Source organism: Magnolia sinica, chromosome 12 (assembly GCF_029962835.1).
Source record: "Magnolia sinica isolate HGM2019 chromosome 12, MsV1, whole genome shotgun sequence".
Classification (NCBI taxonomy): domain Eukaryota; kingdom Viridiplantae; phylum Streptophyta; class Magnoliopsida; order Magnoliales; family Magnoliaceae; genus Magnolia; species Magnolia sinica.
In genome coordinates this window covers 69,429,815-69,453,949 of record NC_080584.1, presented here as the reverse complement: position 1 = coordinate 69,453,949, position 24,135 = coordinate 69,429,815, and the positions used below count along the sequence as shown (strand labels likewise).

The following is a 24,135-nucleotide window of genomic DNA, read 5'->3' as shown; positions in this document are numbered from 1 at the left end:
ACTTGATAGTTAGATCTGTCTTATTTTTCGTCTCAAGACTTAAGACGAGCTCGCCAAATGAATGGACGGTTTGGATATAACACGTGCTTATGATCGGACCCACGGAACTTACTGACACAATACAGCAGCTATATAGCTGGTGTGAGGTACACCAGCCAATCCGCTTCCGTCCAAAAAGTGGGCCCCACTTTAAATGGAGCAAAGACAAAAATCAGTTTACGTGGGCCCCACTTTTAATGGAGCAAAGACCAAAGTCAGTCTATGTCCGATCACATGGACCGTTTAGCTTTAATTAAAATACGCCACGGCTTCGATATATTGGAGCGAGTCATCGACCATCTCCCAGACAAGCGAATCGCTCCCACTGGAGAAATGGACGTCCGAAAATAGTACACGTTAAAAATATATCTGTTACAATGAACTTAAACAAAGATCTGGAGCCGGGCTGATTTTTGTTGAAGCAATCTAAAAAGTGTTTCCCACATGATGAACGGCTTGGATCTTTCACAGTGGGCCACGTTTACCCAAATGAACTGCGAAACCATTTGGAACTGCACTCGCGCAAAAACACCTCGTGGGGACAGATTAGGTGAGACACCGGATCTACCTAGGTGGGTGGGATCCCTTACTATGGGGCCCACTGTGATGTATTTGACTACATCCACACCGTCCATCCGTATCGAAAGCTTATTTTAGCACTTGATCCAAAAACTGAAGCAGATCAAAATTTCAGGTGGACCATAATACAGGAAAAAGTGGTAACCGACATTAAAAACTTCTCGTGGGCCACTAAAGTTTTGAATCAAGCTGATATTTTTTGGTCTCTTCATCCAGATCTTTGTGACCTTATCAACAGGTTGGATGGAAAATAATCATTCTGGTGGTCCGCATGTAGTTTTTAATGGTGGGATTCAATCACTACTATTTCTTGTGGTATAGTCCACATAAGATTTGGATCTGCTTCAATTTTTAGATCATGCCTTAAAATGTGCTTTCAAAACGTTTGGACGGTGTGGATCTAAGACACGTTAAAATGAGCCCAACAGTCAGGGGTCCCAACCACCTCGGTGGATCCGGGGTCTCCCCTAGTCCGCTCCGCCTTCTCGGTGGTTTCGCAACACGTGTGCCATTCTACGCTCCAAAAATTCCAATATCTTGACTTCGAGTTTCGACGTCTGACTCGGTCGCTCTCCAGCCGGCGCGATAGACTAGAGAAATAATCAAACGCTTTCGTTGTGTAATTCAAGCGAGTCAAATATTCTGGCCCACATCATCACACGTGCCCATTCATCCAACGTTGAAGAATCCAAGTCTGCCATCAGCCAATTACAAGTGGCTCGTTGGATCATAAATAGGTCCGTCAGCTCATTTGCTGAGGGCATAAATGCAAGTGGAATGTGGGCCGTTGGTCTGTTTCGTATAACCATCCATATTTGAGTTCCATATCTTGGGGAAACGGACTCTTTTTGTTAGTCACACATGATGAGAGGACCGGATATTGCACAAATGCACCAGTTAGCACGTGTGATCAGCTAGAAGAAAATTGTTCACTCGCGCGACCGAAGACTCGTTGTGCGTCATTGTCTTGGGTGAATCCGAGGTCTCGCCTACCTAATCCGGTCCCTTCTTCGATGTTTCCGCCTATCACAATCCTTCGCGTACAGCCGTGGAAAATCCGGACTTGCTACTACAGAAACAGTAGTCGTTGAATGCCCACGATTAAAAACTTCCAAGGGCGATCGTTTTGTTTTTTTTTTTTTAAATTTTTTTTAAATTTTTTTTATAATACCATCCAAGCTGTTGATATGGTCACACAAACCTGGATGAAAGGAAAAAGAAAATACCAGCTTGATCAAAAAAATGTTCTGGTCTAGGAAATGTTTTTAATGGTCAATAACCACTATTTCATGTGATGAAGTCCACCTGAAATTGGTATATACTTTATTTTTGGGGCCATCTTGTAAAATAATCTGGAAAAACAGATGGAGGGCTTGGATATACATTTCATACGTCAAGGTAGGCCCTATGGTCAGGGTCACAAATGGAGCTGTACACGAGTTGAGTTAGCTGGGTCGGCTCGGTCAACTTGACTCGGAAAAGTTCGACTCACCTCAGCTTGAAATTAGATTTGGACCGAGTTGAGTTGTTTTTGGAGCTCGAAAAAATTGAGTTGAGTTTGAGCTTGACTTGGATCGAACATCAACTTGAATTGACTCGGATCGAATCAGCTCCGTGACAAGTGTTCGATGAAATGACACAATGAAGTGTTGTTTTGGGTGCATACTTTCTCTATGGGATCGGTTGATGGCAAGGACAGAATGTACATGAAAAAAATCACTATATATATATATACATACACACACACATTATAAGAATGCCCTTATATCTTGATTTTGATATTGCTCACTGAGTGTTTGATGAAATACTTGTAAAGTGCTGTTACTGTTTTGCATTCCATGAGAAATGAAAAATGTATTGTACATATTTGAGAAAATATCACACAAACTCGCACAAGGCCGAGCTACTGACTGAACTGAGTCGAGTCGAGCTGTGCCACTTTAACTCGTGTGTACAGCTCCTGCTGCACCCACATGGCTAGTTCCGGGGTTGCAGCCAAGTCGTGCTCCTTACCTATCACTTCGCCGAATGTTCGTGCAACCATCTCAAGCATACATGCCAAGTGCATTATTATGCACAATTACGTACCACAGTTGACAACAATGTTATGATCCGAACGGCTTATTAGGTGGGCCCCGCAATATAGACTCATAGTCCGAAAGTTCTCCCCGTATCCTTTTTCTAATTAGGCACGTTTATAAAAGAGAGGGATGACTAAACAAATTAACAAGCATGATTCCCCATAACATTTTCGCAGATAGTCTTGATTTCTAGGCTCCTAATAAGTGGCTTGGATCTCACATGATGGGACATGTCGATAGCAGCTCATGTTAGGAAACTTGGCTCCCCATACATTAATGTCCCCAATGTACAATGTGTCTATGTTGTACCGTATTTTTGACTGACCGATGCAGAGCCAATAAGAAAATGATGCGGCATTACACTTGGAATGGGAGGTCTGAATATATTTTATATTGATTATAGAGGTATTTAGTATGGAATCATAGTCGGCACTAATTTGGCGCTACACATCATTAGACATGGACGCGTGATCAATAAAATACAAATTTGGAGAGAAATAGAAGTTTGGAGTATAGTTGAGATACAAAATGCAATTAAGAAGAATGAGCTTTGACTGAAGAAAACACATTGCGGTCGATAAAAGAGGAACAATCATAAAAAGGAAACATAATAGAAAGAATGATCTATAAAAAGGTTTTTTGAGATACGGAATGTAGTCAGAAGAATGAACTATGACTGAAGGAAACACAGTGCAATCAATAAAAGACGAACAATCACAAAATGAAAACGTAATAGAAAGAAGGATGTAGAAAAGGGCTTTTCGATTACCCTAACTACTACGGTAATGATAGAAATATCTAGAAGAATAGGCTGTACTCTATCTTAGTTGTCCAAGGAGAGAAAATCTACAAAGAAGAAACAGAACACAATCCAATCCAATACCAAACAAATTTATCAATGTACTTTATATCAGTTATCCTAGGAGTAATGATAATCTAGTAGTGGTAATTCATAACTGTAGTTCTTACTTGTAATCCAAATTTATGTTCATACATTGGATTTGTTTATTTGTTTTTTTTTAATTTTAATTATTTATTTATTTTTTAAAAAAATCCAATATCACGCAATTCTTTCAAGAGATGCATTCTTATAATTGCTCCTAGTGACGATTGTGAGTTTTTCCTTTTGTTTGATTGCACCAGTGTTCTAAAAAGTCCTTTCTCCTAGCAACCCATCTTCAAAGGAAGAAACCCACCATTCGACAATCACTTGATCATTACAAAATTTTGGTAGTGGTTGAGTAAGCGATTAATTTTCTCAGAATCTAGTCATATACGTTCACATTGGATGTATCTGCTTATTTCGGTGCTTACGGTTGAAAGTTGTTCGATTTTAATTGAGCCGTTATATCGATTCTAGCACGTTGTGCATTTATACACGTGACAGAAAATAAACTAGAGAAGGAGCGCCAACAGAATTTGGCACACTCGGTGGGACCTAATTACGAAGTATACTTGCTGGTACAGTATTTTCTTAGAATCATGAGTCAAAGGGGTGGTCGTAATGCTTCAAAAGATGCCACTAGTGCTGTTGTAGCCAATGAGCTAGCCTCCTACTCAGGAGGAAGAATTACAAGTTCAACAGGTGCTTGAGCAAATAAATCAACCACCTAGTTTAGTGCATGTTCCACCGAGCTTGTATAGACCATTGACATCCCAGGTAGAACCTCTCGAGATTACGTTAGCCAGGATAATTGATGTGTAAAGGGAAATTCAACACATTGTAGAATTGTCATGAGTTGAAGCTAAATAGTCACGAGTTCAGATTGAAACCTCTAATAGGGGGATGGTCTATCATATCGAGAGCATGAATCGGTTGGTGGCTTTATTTGTCAAAAGAGCACCCGTTGCACCTTAATAACATTTTAATACTAGTTTTGTTGGAAATCTGGCACATGTACCACCCAATCTTCTTAGAATCTGGTTATATACACTCATATTGGACACATCTGCTTATTTTGATGCTTGGGGTCAAAGTTAATCGGTTTGGATCGAGCCGCTTTATCAATTTTGGCATGCTCGCACACACTACACGTGACAAAAAACAAACCAAGCGTCCAATAGACTAATTTGTGAAGATCGACAGTTTACACAAAAGTCACTGATTACAAGGAATCAAACGATTTTCGAAGGGGAGGATTAGTCTTTCAAGTGAGTTCTTCTTACCTTGAAAGTAAGGACTTTTTATTATGTTAGAGATAACTTGCATTATTTAACAACAATTTAATAGACTCAAAAGCAACAAATAAGGCCAAGTGCCAATTTTCTTGAATTGATGAAAAATATAAGCACAATTGATAAGTAAATAATAAAGACAAGAAAAAGGCAACCAACGACAATCCAAGTGGGAGAATCGACCATTGATGACTGATGGTCGTTTGAACCATGATATTCGTAAGATCGTCATTATTTGATGAATTGGTCATGGCCTGATGAAATGGCTAAGTGAGAACTTAGAGATTTGTTATCTGACAACAAGGTCATGGACGAATAACTAAACTAATCATATAAACTTGTTGTAGCAATGCGCTGGACAGAAGTGGATAGAAACTAAGCTAGACTTGCCAATTGATCCGGTCTTATAGTAGCTTTATGTTAGACAGAAGTGAAGAGATTAAACTAAGATAAGCGTCAATGATGATAAAAAGATAGGCAACAATGTGATAAATAAGAGTTATGTATATTTGGTTTGGTGATGGATTTGAGCTCTTCGTTCTTTGCTTTATTTATAGACTTGGAGAAGTAGTTGCTAAATAACAATATTTGGTATTATGATAAATCCGTGCAATTTAATGCAACTCTCGTAGGGCCTATTTGGGAGCGTGGATTTGGAACCCCCTGGATTCAGAACCCCTAGGATTGGAAACCCCCTGGATTTGCAATCCTCCTAGTGTGTTTGGCATCCTGGAGTGTGAATCAACTTTAATCCAAAAGTACTTATGCATGATATATTTACAGGGGCTTGAATTTAATTATTAAATAACTTTATATCTCTAATCAGTGAGATGTGTAATTTTTGACACAATGGTTGTGATAAGCCCGCTGAAATATATGCTTTGCCTGAAAATGATGAAATTCCAAATCTCGGATGGGCTGCAAGCACAAGATCATGTCTGAGTGACTAACCAATGATATTTAATTGTTATTTAATATGGACAATGTTTGGACGGTGCTGATCATCATTAGTGGGCCATGTGCCCGATAGAATGGTAGTGTATAGTGACACACATGTTACACCTGTAACTATTGAAATGATTTTATGTGTAATCCAAGCTCTTATCGTGGGTTGCAAACCCCCTCGGAGAGGAGATTAGAAACCCCCTGGATTTGAAACCCCCGGTTACTTTATGCTACCCAGCAACCAAGGGGATTTGAAACCCCCTCCAATCCCCTCTAATCCCCTCTAATCCATGGTGCCAAACAACCCCTTAAGCTATTACATGTGGCTTTTTACATTTGAGATACATACATAGGAAGATATTCTCTCTAGAGTAATGTAACTATGCATACTATTTTAAGTCTTGAAAAATACTTTTTCCAACAAGTTATGTGTTTGTGCATATTTTTTTTTTTAGACATTACTTTAACTATGACCATTCACAACTTAATACGTATAGATGACACTCCTCTGACTTTATTTACTTTGTTAGAAAGTTTTATCTTTATTGAATCTTGCATTTATTATTACATAATCTCTCTTCAATATAAGTTGCTGTGGCAACTTTTGATCAGTTTAATATGACTGTGTCAGATTGGATAAACAATATGATATATACAATGGCCCCGTAGCCTTCCATGATACACACGGCCTTTCTGTTTTGATTAGTGGTGTCATCGGTCAATAATCTAGACCATTAGTCTCTCTACTTTGGCCATTGATGGAGAGTATCTTTTTTTGGTTGAATGCAAACCCTTGCTTTATCTTCCGTAGTAATAAATCTATAGCATTCTTTAAATACCCGGCCGGAAACTCGACTTTACTCAGCGTTCGATCAGGTTAGGCTGACTCAAAGAGTCAATCCCAATTAACTATATTTAAATTAGATAAAGTATTATAAAATAAGAAAAATTACAATTAAGTATTGCGTAGCTAGGTTTTAAGTGCTCTTGTTTATGTGAAAGGATGTCATGAGATGGAATCCATCCCATGCATTTTTTTTTTTCTACTTTCTAATTTGCTTTGAAAAAGCACATGACTCGGCCACAGTCAACAAAATAATGGTAGAATTATTAAAAAATGAGCCAATTTATACCTTGCAATGGCCTGTTTGTGGACCAATTAAAAATTGTTGAAAAAAAGTAAGGTCATTAGATTTAGATATTAGCTTCAAAGGCCCACTTGTGGACAATAACTAATGGGTGGGTCGCACACGTTTTTTCCTCCTTTATTCCTCGTTCAATTCCTCGGTGCTTTCCATTCATCCTCTTAAATAATCTCTTCCTCTTGTTTTCCTCTATTTCATTTCCCCTTCCTTTGTATCTAGGTTGATCTATCTGTCTGTCTATCTATCTATTAGTCATGGAATCACTGGGTCCAGTTATTCAGACTATTACGCTTATTTGGGCCCCTTTATCTCGGCAAATCGATTATCTAAAAGACCTCGATAGCAACATGGCCTCTCTGATCTCAGAAATGACAAAGCTAAAATGCAAGAGAGAAGATATCCAAACAGACATCCAGGCAGCTGTGAGAGCTGGTCAGAGAACGACTAAACAAGTTGAGAATTGGGTGGAGAAAGTGCTCAATATAGAATCGGAAGTCGATTCCATAGTTGCGGAATTCAATCAAAGGAGACAAAGATTGAACAGGTTTCACAGGATTGTAGTCCTTCGGTACAAACTCAGTCGGAGGGTTGCTAAAATGCTCAGAGATGTTAAATACCTCAGCGCTGAAGGAGTCTTTGATAAGGTGGGCACAAGCCCTTTGCTGCCGATGGTGATCGAGATGCCAACCGCCTCAACAGATGGTCAGACCACATCTGAGCAAACCTTAGAGGAGATACGGCGATACTTACACGATGAGGAGAATCGAATCATTTGTGTGTATGGGATGGGGGGAGTGGGGAAAACCACTCTCATGAAAAATATAAACAATCAGCTCATCGGGACCCAAGATTTTGATGCAGTTATCTGGGTGACTGTGTCTAAGGACCTCAATTTGGGGCGGATCCAAGAGCAGATAGGAAGCAAGCTGGGCTTGAATTTTCAAAATGATGATCACGAATGGTGGAGATGCATGGAATTGTTGGGGAAGTTGCGGAAAATGAGGTACTTGCTAATCTTAGATGATGTCTGGCAAGGAATTGTCTTGGAAGAAATCGGAGTTCCGAAGCCAAATGCTCAGAACAGAAGCAAAATTGTCTTGACCACGCGATTCATTGGGGTGTCGAATGAAATGGAGGCAGATGTACAAGTAAGAGTCAAGACTCTTTCGGTGCAGGAATCGTGGAATCTCTTCCATGAGAAAGCTTGCAAAGCGGTTCTCTTGCCGGATATTCAGTCTCTAGCCATGGAGGTTGTCAATGAGTGCGGTGGCTTGCCACTAGCAATCACGACTGTGGGACGAGCCATGCGGGGCAAGAAGAAGAAGGAGCTGTGGATAAATGCGGTACGGGCGTTGAGGGGATCAGTGCCAGATATTGAAGGTATGGAGCCTAAAGTTTTTCTCCCTTTGAAACTTAGCTATGACCATCTACAAGATGATAAGATTCGAGCTTGTTTTTTGTATTGTTCTTTGTTTCCTGAAGATTATAATATAGAAGTAGATGAACTGGTAATTTACTGGGCCATGGAAGGGTTTATAGACATTGTTGATAGCTTGCAAGATGCGTCAAGTCAGGGGCATCAGATCCTTGAAAGACTCAAGGACGCATGCCTCTTAGAGGCAAGTAGTGAAGTTGAAGACCATGTCAAGATGCATGATTTGATTCGCGACTTAGCTCTATGGATCACATCATCTCCGTCGAATGAAGGACCCAAGTTCCTGGTGAGAGCCGGGTTGGGATTGATGGACTCGCCTGATGAGGCGATGTGGAAAGAGGCCGAGAAGATTTCATTGATGAATAACAAAATAGAGGAGCTCCCAGTTCAGCCCAATTGCCCTAACTTGGTGTCCTTTTACATCAGAGAAAACCCGCTCCTGAGGGCCATTCCTGATAGCTTCTTCGAACTCATGCCGAGACTCCAGGTTCTTGATCTAAGTCATACATGGATTGTGTCTCTGCCCATGTCCTTAACTTCATTGGTGAATCTACGAGCTCTCATTTTAAAATGCTGCAAAAGCTTGGTAGAGGTACCGCCGCTAGGCCAGCTGAAGGAACTCCAGTTTCTAGATCTCTCATTCACCACCATCCGGAATCTCCCTGAGGGTCTGGAGAATTTGGTTAAACTCAAGCAATTGAATCTATCATTTTTGGGCCGAGTGACAGTAATTCCAAGCAACATAATATCTAAGCTGTCGAGTCTGGAGGATCTACGCATGTTTGGTACATACGTGAATTGGGCGAAGGAATGGTGGATTGACGATGCAAGCGAAGCCATGCTAGGAGAGGTCGCTACCTTGAGACGTCTGATGTCTCTCGAAATCACCATACAAAACATGGACTGCCTAGCTCATGATGTGATCAAATGGCAATGGCCCACCTTGAAAAAATTCCGTTTTTATTTGGGCCGTGGGAAGCATGATAGCCCTTCATCATGCGATAAGTTAGTGTATATCGTCGGGCTCGCCTGTGTATCTTTTCCTCATGGAATCGGAGCAATGCTAAACCATACTGAAGCTCTAATTCTTGAAAATTGCCGATGGCTGAGACATACTCCTCAGTTAGGGGGCGATTTACGAAACTTGAGAGAGCTTTATATTTTCAAATGTTTTGGAATGGATTGCCTTGTGGACTGGACTGAGGTGGGAGAGGACGCATTACAATGTCTTGAGACATTGCATCTGAATAGTCTGCCAAACTTGAAGAAGGTATTCGATGGACAAATGCCATGTGGGGGCCTTCGGAAACTAAGATTGCTACATGTTTCGTGCTGTAACAAGTTGAAGAGTCTCTTTTCTTCTAGCATGGCAGAACAATTAAATCAGTTGGAAGAGCTCAGGGTCACCGATTGTGAGAAAATGGCGGTGATTATAGAAGGAGAAGCACTGTTTGACAATGCACTTTCAAACTTACACGACCTACGGTTGGGAGGATTAGCAAAACTAACAGGCATCTGCGATCACATGGTGGATTTAGCTTCCTTGCAACATATTGCAGTGTGTGATTGCCCAAGATTGATGAAGCTTCCTTCTTGCTATGGAATTCAAAAGATAATGGGAGAGAAGGAATGGTGGGAAGCATTGGAGTGGGAAGATGAAAGTACCAAGTCTTTCTTTCGTGACAGATTTTATCGGTCGGTATGGGTGCGGTGAGATGGGACTTACCAATGATGTAGAAGATTTTCAGTTTGCAAGGGGCAGTTTGTGTGCTATCTTCAGCTACATACATGAAGTATGTGAGGGAAGGTTTGCATTTTATATATTAGTTCTGTGGCGAATTTCTATGGTTTTTCTCGTCCATGTCAATTCCGACGGTGTGATTATGCTTCTATACAATCGGATGCGGGCCGTAAGGTGGCATTGGTTCGTCGCTGGAAGAGGTAGAATTCCATGGTAGCTTATGATCCAACTAGTTGCATTGAACATGTGAAGAGATTATCCATTTGTTCCTTGCATTGTATTTTTTTTAATGACTCGGTGACTCGGACTGGCTTTCTCAGTCCTGAGTTGAATTGAAACTCAGCTATGCTGGGGGTGGGTAGGATGAGTTAGGTTAAGTTACCTTCCATTTTAAAAACTGGCTTGCAGTGGTGAATTGGATCCAATTCGACCATGTCTGAGTTGACTCGGATGAGTTGCATCCAGTTCCTGTGAGTCATTAATGCATGGTTCCCTTCAATTGTTGGGAGGCCATGATACAAGTCATCCGATTCACTCATCTGAGTCGACTCAGATGAATTGAATCCAATCTGGGCGAGTTATGAATCCATGTTTCATGTAATTATTGGATGGAGATAGTGCAAAAATCATTCCAATCGGATGGACTCGAACTCCGTAGTGATCCCTCCACTACCGAGATCTTGGTATTGGTCGGTGCTGTGGGCCCACCATGATGTGCGTGTTTTATCCACTCCGTCCATGCATTTTAACGGAAGATTTTAGGGCATAAGACCAAAAACGAGGCAGATCTAAAGCTCAGGTGAACCACGTCACATGAAACAGTGGTGAATAAACGCCCACCATTAAAAACTTCTTGGAGTCCACTGTAGTTTTTATTTTCTATCCAACGTGTTGATTAGTTCATGCAAATCTAGATGTAGGTAAAACACAAATATCAGGTTGATTCAAAACATTCGAGGCCCTAAAGAAGTTTTTAATGGTGGCCATTAAAAACTTCTTGGAGTCCACTGTAGTTTTTATTTGCTATCAAACGTCTTGATTAGTTCATGCAAATCTAGATGAAGGGAAAACACGAATATCAGGTTGATCCAAAACATTCGAGGCACTAAAGAAGTTTTTAATGGTGGGCGTTTAATGACCACTGTTTCCTTTGTTGTGGTCCACCTGAGATTTCGATCAATCTCATTTTTGGGCTCATTTCCTGAAATGAGCTGTTAAAATCGATGGACAGCATGGATAAAACAAATAAACTATGGTGGGGCTCACATAGATTTTCCAGCACCGACCATTAATTGACATGGAGGGTTCACTACCGAATACGATTCCCAACTGGATGATCCTAGCCCTTGAAATGTTGATTTTATTTATTTATTTATGGTGGCCCAATTGGGTGGTTAGCATCATCCGGCCTAAGCTGTACAAGGATGGGTGCATTGAATAGATATTTGCAGAGAGATGATTGGACCCATTTTTCTGTACTTGCTTTCCACCGTCCATTTTTGTGCTATTCATCTGACGGCTTGAATCACGACTGTTAACCGTCTGGGCCTGGGGTTGGCATCAGTCCAGATTTAGAACTGTTTGTGTCTGGCCTGGCCCGAACAGTTCAAAATCTTGAAAGCCCTAACTTCACACGTTACTCAATCCCTTCATTCTCACTTCTTACGGGTTTTGGTAGGGTGCATCTTAAATGATGATCTTAACCATTCATGGTCTGGATTCTTAAATGATGATCTGAACCATTCATGGTCCGGATTCTATGCTACCCGGGCCATAGTTAAAAACATTCGTTTAACAAGTGATTGTGCATGAATGGACATCCCAAAAATACAACCCCACCAAATACCAATATTAAGGTACATTCCATAAGTACAACCCTTCCCAATTCAGGTGGGCCACACCACATGAACTTACAAGTTTCATAAATAATTTTATGTTGTTTCCTTCTAATGTTGTCCACTTGAGTTTTAGACCAGCCCCATTTTTGGGCTCCAAGATGTAAATGAGGGGCTGAATGTGACGAATGGAGTGGACCTCAAACACACATCAAGGTGAGGCCCACATATCTTCACTCTACCCTAACTATAGAATCCTTCCAATTCATGTAAAACATATATGAAGCCATATCATGTATTGTGTATAACACATAGTTACTGAAGCCCGTGCATCCGTTTATTCACCGAGGCCCAATATCTGACACCGTTGGATTGCTGATGGAACTTGCGGAAGATGTCTCTTTGGCGATGATGGCCTCCCTCCGCACAGAGAATGTAGGCTGTGTAGGTTTGGGTAGCGTTACAGATTCGCTTCCCAGCATAAGAACAACCGTCGACATGGTGGGCCTATCTATTGGATCTTCTTGAACACATATCAACCCAATGTGGATCCATCTCAGCGCTTCGTTTGTGGGGCATGAATTGACTATATGTGGATCAATCAACTCAATGCCTTTGCCTTCTTTCCATAATCGCCAAGCCTGTAATAATTCATTTCGAAATGAAAATAAAAATATGGGTTTTCATTAGTAAGATTCTTCGTTTGTGTTTAACATCTGATCCATGAAAGAGGTGGGCCACAACATAAAGATCATTTAGGGTGTATATTTATGGTTCAGCCCACCAAATTCAGCTGCTGGATGATATATAAAACACCTATTTAGTTGGGAAAAAAAATTTGTATGTGAAATTTCTGATGCAAAAGTTGTATTTGAACATTATATATATATATATATATATATATATATATATATATATATATATATATATATATATATATATAAGAGAGAGAAAAAAGAGAAAAAAAAGTAAAAAAGGAATCAACAAGAGAAGACATACGTATGCAAGTAGGCTTTGAGAATGTTGTGAGATGTAGAATCGATGGTTCTTTTGACCACTGATAATCTCTAGCAGTAGAACTCCAAAGCTGAACACATCAGACTTCACAGAGAATATCCCTTCCAATGCATACTCAGGAGCCATGTATCCACTGTTTAAAGAATCGAAACAAGGAAAGCAAGATTAGGTAGACAGTTGTTGATCTGAATCAAAGTGCTGGTGTAGCCCACCCGGGGAATCTGTTGAGCTGATCTTTATGGTGGGCCAACGTTTTGAAATGGGATTAATGCCATACAAACATGACATTTTTCCATTTAATATCTAAAAATATTGAAAAAACTCGTACATGTTTTGGAGTTGGTTTGACTCAACTAGGTTTTGAGTCGAGTTTTCATGGTTAAAATTGCCAATGATCTGCAACAATGTACATGACCCACTTAATGAATGGCTTGGATGTCCCACACTAGCAGTAGTATGACACAATCAGACGGATGTAGCAGTACTTGTGGGCTTCATATAAAGAGAAATGAAAATTATGTACTTACTATGTTCCAACAATTCTATTAGTGTTAATTCCACTCTCACTTCCTCCATAAATCCTTGCCAATCCAAAGTCTGATATTTTTGGGTTCATTTCATTGTCCAACAGAACATTGCTAGCTTTGAGATCCCGGTGAATTATTCGAAGTCGTGAGTCCTCGTGAAGATAGAGAAGGCCACGGGCAATTCCAAGAACGATGTTAAAGCGCCTTGTCCAGTTTAATTTTGCACGCTTATCTAGATCTGGTAACAAATGAGAAAGAAACAAAATTAGTTGTTTAAGCAACTAACCGTTGAGCTTATTGAAATGATAATCATTGCCCAAACTCAGTACAATTCTCATCATAGTCTAAATACCTAAGAAAAATAAAAATAAAAATAAAAAATAAAAAAACTCAAGTAGATTTGCGGAGTCGACTTGAATAGATGAGATCCATCATGACTTGAGAGAAAAATCGGACTGGATCATGACTCACTCGATATTCAAAAAGGAAATCGACTTGTCTTCAAGAAAATTTGGAAAATCTCTATGAAACTTGGAAAAACTCGACTCAACTCTCCAAGAGTCAGTAATATTTAATAATTATATTTAAATATTAAATATTACCAGAAAACAACTAAAAAAACTCCTCTGAGTTACTCAATGTGACTGAATGGACTGAGTCCATTCAATTCTTCGAGTTTTTAAACTAAGATTCCCATGCTCATATGGACTAGGCGTTGAAATGGGCTCAGCTGGCATTGGCTTGGGAAGCACCTTGCTCAATTTGGGCTCGATTTGGACCCATTCTAGAGGCCAATGATATGGCCTCGTCATAATTTTGAAGCACAATAAATGATTGGAGCCATGAGTAAAAGGTCTGGTTCGGCACATGATCAGTGGCTGGTGTCGTCCTCAGCGCAATTATTTAGCTAGTCAGCTGTAAGTCTGAATATTAATCTCATGCACCAAGAATGGAGAATCACATTTGAGCCCAATTTCACTCATTCATATTTTTCTTCCCAACAAAAACTCCATTATTTTCCATTCGAACCATCAATTTGTAAAGAGTGTATGCTCATGTGTGTGCGCGTGCGTGTGTGCAAACAGTATTTTAAAAAAAATGAAAAAAATTAGGAAAAGCATCAGACCAAAGAGGAAGACATCAAGGCTAGTGTTTGGCATGAATTCATAGACGAGCATCTTCTCTGCTTTCTCTATGCAGCAATACAAGAGCCTCACAAGATTTCTGTGTTGGAGTTTCGCAATTAATAATATTTCATTCTTAAATTCCTCTAAGCCTTGCACAGAACTCCTTGAAAGCCTTTTCACTGCTATTTGTTTACCATCAGGCAGCATACCCTACAACAATTTTTAAAGCAATATTCCTTAATTAGAAAATCTATGGAAATATATAATCTACAAGTATGCCTATTTCTTGCATTTGGTTCCCTAAAAATACATAGAAAAAATTTTGATGCAAAATGCTTATTGTTTCTATCAGAAAAGCTAACTTGCAAATTCATAGAAACATATTCCCTGCTAATCCTCTCAAGATTTCCAATGAGCATGGATTCCCATGAATTTCATTTTGGGAGTCTTGTTTGGATAACAAGTGTAGATCCAAATAAAATTCTCACTTCGTTTATGAAATTTCGACTATGGTTTTTGGATAATGGTTATATTTTAAAATTCAATATTTCTTTTACTATCTTTACTATTCAGAGAAGCCAAAAATCTGTCAAAGAGATTCACATGCAGAAAGATTTGAAGATTTGTGCCATTCCTTAGAGTTTGAGTTATTAATTAGCTAGGGTGGTCCACTCATCAATTGAGTTAGTGCATACTAGAAAATGTAGGTTAGATTATAAAGCGACGAAAAGATGCATATTGTGGGCCATTTGATGAGTGAACTTAACCTTACATTTTTAGCAGTGCATGTTGAAGTTGAGGCCTACCTTGAATTCCTGAGTCTAAGAAGCACTTGTATGTATGGTCATAACATTTCTGGGCCTAAAATGTGGAATATAGGATGTTTTCCAAGCTGACGCACATGTTGAACCTTACCCATCCACATACAAGCACCCATTTTAATACGGCATGCGGATGTGAGATATGCACTTTCCATCAGGTGGGCCAAACCGTTTTAAATTTTTGGATCAGCTACTTCATTCCTTAGGGCAGTATGAAAAACAAACTACTAGCATTTAATTGCTTTAGCCTTCTGTTTTTGCACATTGTGGACCATATAAGGACCAAAACAACCAGGTTATCAAACCATAATATCTAAACAGTGTGGCCCACTTGATGGAAAGCTTGGATTGGTGCACATATGTGCTCCACAAACCTTCGAATACAGATTAGCTATTCGCGCTACATGAGAAATGTGATTACCTTATAAACTGGGCCAAATCCACCTTCTCCCAGTTTATTTTCATCACTGAAGTAATTTGTCGCTTCTTCTATTGTATCTAAATCGATCAGAGGCAGTTCTTGAGCTTTCACCTCCTCTTCTTGCATAGTTTGAGCCCCCATAATCTCTGTCATGGCTTTTTGATGTCTTTCTTTCTTCTTTGCTGCAAGAAAATTGCTAATTGAAATAGTAACTTTATTGATTTGGTGCATATATAGTGTTCCCTTAAACACTATATATTTGATTGGTCCAAAAAATGACATGTGTGGTCCATATCTAGCTACCGTTAAGAGTGCACCATCAACTGTTAACTTTCCATTGTCAAAGCACCGATCGGATGGATCGAGTCATTTGTCGGGTGAGATAATTCAACAATAATCACTGTGGAGTTTGATATCTCCACGCGTGTGGAGCCCTGCCCATCCACACCCAACTGCACGTTGCAGACCAGATCTTCCAATCAGGTGGGCTCCATTCAGATCATCTGAACTAAAAATCAGGCTAATGAAAAAAATGGACAGAGCGAAGAAATTATTTTAACTGTCAGTTTCCCTTGTATATTGTGGCCAAACTGAGGAGTGAAACACAGGTTTCAGTACAAACACATAATATCTGAATGTTTCATCGATGCATTTGGCACCCATGGCATTGACGGTCATGCAATCATCCCAAGATGATATTGGAAGGTATCATATCATGCAATCGTGCATGCAAGATGTTGTCCGATGGTGTTTTGAACCTTGCATTATACATCAATTTTCTAATTGCTATAATTTCATGAACTTACCTCTCTGTGCTCTCTTCCTCCTGCTTTGATAGAAGAAGAAGCATGCTACCAAGATAAGCACTCCTAGGAGTGTTGATACAACAGCAATTATTATAACCTTCACTGATTTGGTGTTGTCCCCTGCTTTTGGTGAAGATAAAAAATTGTCATTTCAATCAAAATGCTGACAAATTAGATATATGTTAATTAATGGGGTGTTTGGATCTACTCCAAATTGCAAAAATTCCATCTGAAATTGCATTTCATTTGAATAAATTGGCGGAACAGAGGAATATCTGTTATATTTGGTGTGTCCTGCAAATGGAAACTGAATTTTCCAAACCAAATCAATATCAGTGCTATTTGCCAATACTAATTTGGTTGGAAATTTCAGAACATAGTGTCCCCACTCAGTGCCATTTTGTATTCAGGTTCAGTCCCAAAGCATAGCAGGGGAAAAAAAAACAGAAAAAGAGTATTCTTCCGAAATATCCAAACCACTTGCAATTTCAGTACATCCAAACAGACCATAAATTATTAGTCAAGATTAATACAATAACCACAAAACCATGAACAACTTTACATTGTTCTGAACCTCAGAAGTTGACTAGGAAGGTCGATCGAGTCGAGTTCACTCGAAAAACTCGATAATTTTAGTTTTTATAAATGTGAAGTGTATAATAAAATGCACAAACTGATAAAAATATAAAAATATAAAAGACAATATAGATCATCCAAGAAAAACTTGACTTCACTTGGTCAAGCTAGGGGACTGTTTGGCAGCCTGGATGTGAACTCCTGTGAAATCGAGTAGATTTGAAATCAGAGCTGTGCGTTGGGAATTTAAAAAGAGTCATTTTGGAGTATTGGGATTCCTCTCAAATCCAAATCCCTCCAATTCCTAGCTACCAAACAATAAAAAAACAGCAAATCCCCAGAAATCCATTTGATTCTGCCAAAATAAGAACCTCCAAATTAGTGAATTTCTTTTCCTATCAGCATGAAATTCAATGTAGTCGACTCACTGAGTTTTTAAATAATGGATATCAGGCCTAAAAGATCGGCTTTGGCACATGTAACCTGTGATACCACAAGAAATGGTTTGGATTTCAAGTTTGTAGTAGTGGGGGCCATGGAACAATGATCCAACACATTAATATGTACCAAAAAATCCCATTGGAAACATTTACATGCTACCGGGTGTATGGGAACCTTTTCCATATTTTCCTTTCTAACCAACTTTTTATTAGCTGTCTTTCGAAAGCTTTAGAGATTTTCAGCGCGTTAACATTCTAGGGTGGGGCCATAATATCAATGGTTTAGATCACTAAACAATAAATCGGCTTCTACAAACTAAAAACATGAACATTACTGTGCGATCTCACGTCCCAGAGCTGTATAATATACCTATTTAGACTAACCCTTCAGGTCCTAGTTAAAGGTAAAGCTGGGCATCGAGTCGAGTCAAACTGAGTTAAGATGACTCGACTCGATTTAGTTTTGAAATAGGCTTGACCAGAATTCGATCCGACTCGATACCGATTCTAGCATGCCTGACTCGATCTGAGTTCGGTCTGGCCTGGACTGATCCAGACCGAGTCCAATCCGGTCAGAAGTATCGAGTCGGGTCGAGTTGGCACTGAGTCGGATTGAGAGATGAGGGAGGGAGGGGGTGGAGAGGAGAGAGGAGGAGGAGGAGGAGGTGATGGTGGTGGGTGTTTGCTGGGCTTGGAAGAGGAGGAGATGAGGGAGGGAGGGAGTGGAGAGGAGAGAGAGAGAGAGAGAGAGAGAGAGGGGAGGAGGAGGAGGAGGGTGATGGTGGTGGGTGGTTGTCGGGCTTGGAAGAGGAGGAGGATGAGGGAGGGAGGGAGTGGAGAGGAGAGAGAGGAGGAGGGGGATGGTGGTTGGCGATTGTCGGGCTTGGAAGAGGAGGAGGATGAGGAAGGGAGAGAGAGAGAGAGAGTTTGGGATCGGGCCGAGGTAGGGTGCGGCGGGTAGGGTTAGACATATTAGAAATTAGTTTATACACACACACACACACACACACACACACCCAAACCCAAGTCTGGTCGGGTTTCGGATCGAGTCGAGTCTAACCAGATCGAGTTATTGGGTAGCTCGAACTCAACTCGGTTTGAGTTCGGATTGGGCGAAGACTACTCGGTTTGGATTGACTCACCCATTTAGTTCGGGTTGAGTTAGATCTGAGCGAGTCGGATGAGTCGAGTTAGCCGGATCGAGTCGTCTCATGCCCACCTCTAGTTAAAGGCACTGACTACAACACCTTTGTATGTAGCGGGTACAACTCTTTATGTATACATAGGGCCCTTGGAATTGTCAGTGTTTGACATTGTCTGTTAGTTGTGCCCCTCAGTACAAGGCTCTTGAAAAAGAAATATGAGCTAGATTCACATCTCAGGTGGGCCACACTAACGTAAACAATGGGCAAGAGAACTCATTGTAGATTTGTGTGTGGGGCCAGCATTTTGTGTATATTCCATCAAATTCATTCATTAGGTTCTCCCCATCAAGATGAAGTGACATTCCAAATATGATTAAAAAAAAATAAAATCAGCTACTCATTCATTAACTGTTTGGGGTGGGCCAATTAGACTAGCCCTACTCAAGATTCCTATTTTGCTAGGCCAGGGCTTAACCCATTGACTGCCCTATTTAACAGAGAGATGATATGCTAGCTAGAGCCAGAATAACTGAAATATATCTTAGAGCCGTGGCTCTGCAATACACATACACATGGAAAAGTCACGTGTCAATGAAGTCATTAGATTTATTGGATCCTAACAGGAACGGTGAATATTTAAAGATATACAAAGATAGTACCATCTTATCAATCTGATGAATGATCTTCCTGAAAATTGGTTTGGAAGAGTGGGTCCTCAGGATCCAATGGTCTACACGATAGCAGACCTTTGCAAAAGCCAATGATAAACGGTGTTATGTGCAATGGTTTGCCTAACAACTATTGGAGCAGATGGGTCTAATTACCCATCTAAATCTATGGTACAGATGAACCCGAATTTTGATATATGGCTTCGATAGTTTAACGAATGGGGTAGATGGAAACAAACTCACTATTACTTTATCTCATCAGGCATTTTTCTCTATTTATAGATCGAGGGCTCAAGAGATAATGGATGAGATGGGATATGATAAAGTTCATCCTTATCTAATCAAATTTCTTTCCTATCTTTTTCATTGGGACCACCCACTAGTAATTGCCTACAAGTGAACCCCACAGGCACGTGTCAACACTTCCAACCAACCCCAGTAAACAAGAATAATTAATGCTCGATCTTGATTTGTAAACTGAAGAAAATTAGCGCCAGGGTTATGTGACAGCTCCATCCCACTGGATGGAAGACTTTATACTGCTATTTTGTTTTGGGTTTTGGGCCGGGTGAATAATCTGACCCGCCGCCAGCCTCTAGAATCAGTCAGGTCTGACCTGGCCCCCAGGGGGTCGGGCAGTTGAGCCCGGCCATCTATTTCCATGTATGACTTTTATACTTGAGAGAGGACGAAACAAAAACACATGTATCTGAAAAAAAAAATAGTTATCAGAGAATACTTGGGAGTAGATTACAATGGAGTCCAAATAATCAGAATATATTAAAGAAATCTCTCTACAGCATACATGTGATATTCTGGACCTTTCATCTACTAGGTCATAATAAAGATTGCAAATATTTAAAAATATACTTAGATTGTGTGATCAATCTAATTAATGACCTTCCAACCAACACTAGTAAAAAAAATAATTAATGCACACCATCTAGTTCTGAAAAGTGAAGAAAAATCAAGATTATATATGACTGTCTGATCATAGGTGTAGTACTAGAAATAAGGGCCATCCATAATTAATCCCATTAGATGGACGACTTTAAACTATTATTTTGGTTGGTCTTTTGAACTCACGAGTAATCTAACTAGGAGATTGATAATCTATTTGAGAACAAAGTTATTAATATTCATGTATCTTTTTATCCTTTTGCCTAGAGAGGACAAACACAAAAGTACATATTCTGAAAATCCGAGTTGTTATCTATGCGTAATTCAGACGTAGATTGGGTACCGCATCCCCCAATAGAAGACAGATGCAACGTGACAGGAGTTGGCTTGCAGGCCTCTATCAAAGATGAGCCTAGTCGAATATGTGCTTAACCTAACAACTTTTCAACATGATCGGTATCTTTGGCAGAAGTCTGTTGTCCAATCAAATACTACCATGTTGTGTAGATCTCCCACCACATCTTGATAGGGGCAGTACCTAATCCTCATCTGCATAATTAGGTTGGGTAAGCCCATATGCGTGTGAAGCTCTCTCCATCATCATGCCACCTCATGTGCAAAACCATAGTTGGAAAACCTAGCTAAAACTCAGACTCAATGTTCTAATAGGTTGGGTTGACTCGAAAATTCAACCTAACTCAATATTTAATAATTATAACTAAAAATAATAGGCATGCCAATAAATACCAGAAATAGTTAAAACTGTGCATGAGTAATTTGGTAATTTAAAATAGAAGCATTATTATGAAATTGTTAATTGATCTGATTAAGATCAGTTTCATTAGCTTAGTTTCTCATGGACTCAGCTGGAAATCTCACTAAACCAGAGTTGATTCGGCCTTCAAAACGTTGTGGCCCACCTGAGGAATGAAACGCTTGGGTTTTTAACAGAATATATATCCCACCTAACACAATAAAGGACGGACGCGGTTTGGCTAGTGACGGTGCCGGTGGCCAGGTGGTTAGTGGTCGGTGCTATGTGGGCCCCACCATGATCTATGTGTTTTATTCACACAGTATATTCATTTTTACCCATCATTTTAATAATTTATTACATAAATGAGTTAGATTTAAAAAAAAATAAAATAAATAAATTAAAAAAAAAAAAAAAAAAAAACAGATAAAAAAATCTCAGGTGTACCACACCATGATAAAACAGTAGTGATTGAACATCTACCGTTGAAAATCTCCTAGGGCCCACTATAATGTTTATTTGACATCCAACCTGTAGATTAGGTCATAAATACCTGGATGAAAGCAACAAACAAACAAATATGAGCTTGATCCAAAACGTTTGTAGCCACAAGAAGTTTTTAATGGTGAGATTCCAATCAACACTGTGTGGCCCACTTGATATCTTGATCTACCTCAGTTTTGGGTTCATACCATAAAATTATGTGAAAAAATGGATGGACGGCATGGATGAGACACATACATCATGTTGGGGTCCACAGAGCACTGACCACTAGCCATTGGCTAGTGGCAAGGGGAGTAGCCAATCCGTTTCTAGGACGGACTACATTCAACTCAAAGTGGTCCTAACATTATCCAATGGTCTAGATTACAACACAGTGGGCCCCACTTTCTGGAAAGATCTGGACCGCATATCATCCAATTCATCATCAGGTATAAAAAATGGGCGAAATTATGTACGGACTCACCTTCTTGGCTCGTAGGCTTGGCAGTCTCGATGAAATTGTACGCATCATATCTGATATTGCAACTCCCTGCTAGGATACGCCACTGTCTTTTCCCACCACAACAATCTTCCAAACCCTTCGACAATTCAGCTAAGCAACTAATACAATTACCCGGACTAAGATCTCTGGTGCATTGCACCATACCATATCTCGTCTCTCCATTCTCATACGTCTTGTTCCCTGTCGCAAACATCAACGGGCTTGATGAAGCCTCACTCGCCAATCTATCAACCAAAACTCGACCGTCGATCCTGGGATTGTCAGCCTCAGATCTGTTATTGACATTCCACAGGAGGGTCCTACTCCTTACATCAATGGTCCCAAAGAAATCTTGGTTTGAGTAACGTATCATACAATCTTGGAACCATATGATCCCACTTTTCTTGTTGGAGCACACTTCTTGGATTTCTTGGATAGCTGGGTCCAAGCAAGATTCACATGTTGAACCATCCACATCGCCTCGGCAGAGAACGAGGCCATACACACGGTCAGGATCATCCCCTAAAGAGTCATTGCTGAAACCTGTGGATAGAGCACTTTTGGAGAGAGATGGAAAGAGTGTTTTGAGGTTGGTCTCGAACGGGCTATTTGTAGTGTAATTAGCAGCATCTGGACAATTCTCTGTAAGATGATCTGCATGGATTTTGGTATGGAATAGTAGTAGGTTAGATAATAGGAATATAATGAAATTGAAGGGATTTGAGGCGAAAAAAAGCATTTCTTCTGCTCGGGTTTGTATGGAAGTAGAAGAAGATGCTAATGATGAGGTTTGATACCACACCTACCAATCTTTTCGATAGATATTAATAAGATTTTCAAAATATCGCGATATTTTGTACGATATTTTCAAAATCTCTGTTTTTTTGAATTTATCGTGAATTTATCGTCATTTAACGTATACTTTGTTTATTTAAGAGTTAAGATAATTGGTTTATAAGTAAATATTTAAAAATATTTATTAATATATAATAAACAAAATTTTAAAGTTTTATTTTCAGTGAGATTTTTTAGATAATATCATGAGAAAATGGCAAAAATCTGAAAATATCGTGAGAAAATTGCCGATGACTTTATTTGTCCTTATTTTGTTAGGATAGATGTGGGACTATGGGTGTTGGATATACAGTCATGTTTCGATGATCCAAACCGTTTATTTAAGGCTTCTGATCATTGAAGGAGAATAATATAAAAAGCTCTCAAATGGGAATATCTCAACTAATTAATTGTTTAACTCTTTTCTTTTAAATTTAGATGGTCTACTCACGTATTGTTATATAGGCCATTGATTGAAGGTTTAAATTAAAATTTTGAATCTTGAATACTTTTGTGGCATTCATCATTATCTATTTGATTTTTATCATATCAATGGTTTAGATTGCCAAAAATGATATCAGATCCAGCGGCCGGCTATGGTCGCAACGCTATCCTGTAACATAATGTGAGGTCGTATGGATTTTTTGCTAGTTTTGATGGGAGAATGTAAGTTTGAGGTGTGGATCCTTATCTTTTTTGGCTTGAATGGGAAGAATTTTCCTGGAGGCTGCCAAAGCAAACTTTGACTTAGTATGTATCAGTTTACTTGTTTCTTGTACGTGCCAGTGTACACGTGTATACGGTCTAAGTCATTCACAAGGTTGGTCACACTGTCTAGCTTACTTGGCTTGAAAATCAGGATATTTGTGTTGGGGGTGGGAATACATTTATAAAAGAAATGTCATCTTGTGGCCATTGTTAGTTGAGATGTACCAATAACGAACCTAGCTAGTCAAATCCACAACATGTTAAAAGTCCGCTTATGGCCGGGAGGTGTAGAATACATCCACAAAAATAAGATGAATAAGGTCAACCGTTCTTATTAAATGACCACTAGTGGCCTGCCTGATCAGTGGTCCTGTGTGATTCCTGGGTCAAGTAATGTTCACCATAGGATTCCATAGATGAATGTCCTAGTA

The 24,135-nt window shown here is 39.6% G+C and overlaps 2 protein-coding genes across 4 annotated transcripts; one reads left to right on the top strand and one right to left on the bottom strand.

Moving 5' to 3' along the window:
• The first annotated feature begins 7,190 nt into the window (after positions 1-7,190).
• On the top strand, positions 7,191-10,478 carry LOC131221605 (disease resistance protein RPS2-like). Its single transcript, XM_058216887.1, has one exon. The coding sequence runs from the start codon at positions 7,219-7,221 to the stop codon at positions 10,111-10,113; it is 2,895 nt and encodes a 964-aa protein (XP_058072870.1). The 5' UTR covers positions 7,191-7,218; the 3' UTR covers positions 10,114-10,478.
• Positions 10,479-12,239: 1,761 nt separating this feature from the next.
• LOC131221606 (G-type lectin S-receptor-like serine/threonine-protein kinase At4g03230) lies at positions 12,240-22,957 on the bottom strand. 3 transcript variants are annotated; one of them, XM_058216889.1, is made up of 7 exons: positions 22,145-22,957; positions 16,695-16,817; positions 15,889-16,070; positions 14,646-14,856; positions 13,520-13,757; positions 12,975-13,125; positions 12,240-12,616 (listed from the first exon to the last, which is right to left on the bottom strand). In XM_058216889.1, the coding sequence occupies exons 1-7, from the start codon at positions 22,899-22,901 to the stop codon at positions 12,317-12,319; spliced, it is 1,962 nt and encodes a 653-aa protein (XP_058072872.1). In that variant the 5' UTR covers positions 22,902-22,957; the 3' UTR covers positions 12,240-12,316. The 3 variants fall into 3 exon arrangements, with proteins under 3 accessions (XP_058072872.1, XP_058072873.1, XP_058072874.1); XM_058216890.1 differs by having other exon boundaries at positions 16,695-16,814; XM_058216891.1 differs by lacking the exon at positions 22,145-22,957 and adding an exon at positions 17,257-17,262 and having other exon boundaries at positions 16,695-16,814.
• Between the last annotated feature and the right edge of the window lie 1,178 nt (positions 22,958-24,135).

What these genes read in the sequence shown, in the direction of transcription:
- LOC131221605 (XM_058216887.1), top strand. Translation starts at nt 7,219, where the DNA reads ATGGAATCACTGGGTCCAGTTATTCAGACTATTACGCTTATTTGGGCC.
- LOC131221606 (XM_058216889.1), bottom strand. Translation starts at nt 22,901, where the DNA reads ATGCTTTTTTTCGCCTCAAATCCCTTCAATTTCATTATATTCCTATTA. An exon ending in CAAGCCTACGAGCCAAGAAG is followed by an intron (nt 16,818 to 22,144) that starts GTGAGTCCGTAC and finishes CTTCACCAAAAG; the next exon opens with CAGGGGACAACACCAAATCA. An exon ending in CTCAAAGCCTACTTGCATAC is followed by an intron (nt 12,617 to 12,974) that starts GTATGTCTTCTC and finishes GAATTATTACAG; the next exon opens with GCTTGGCGATTATGGAAAGA.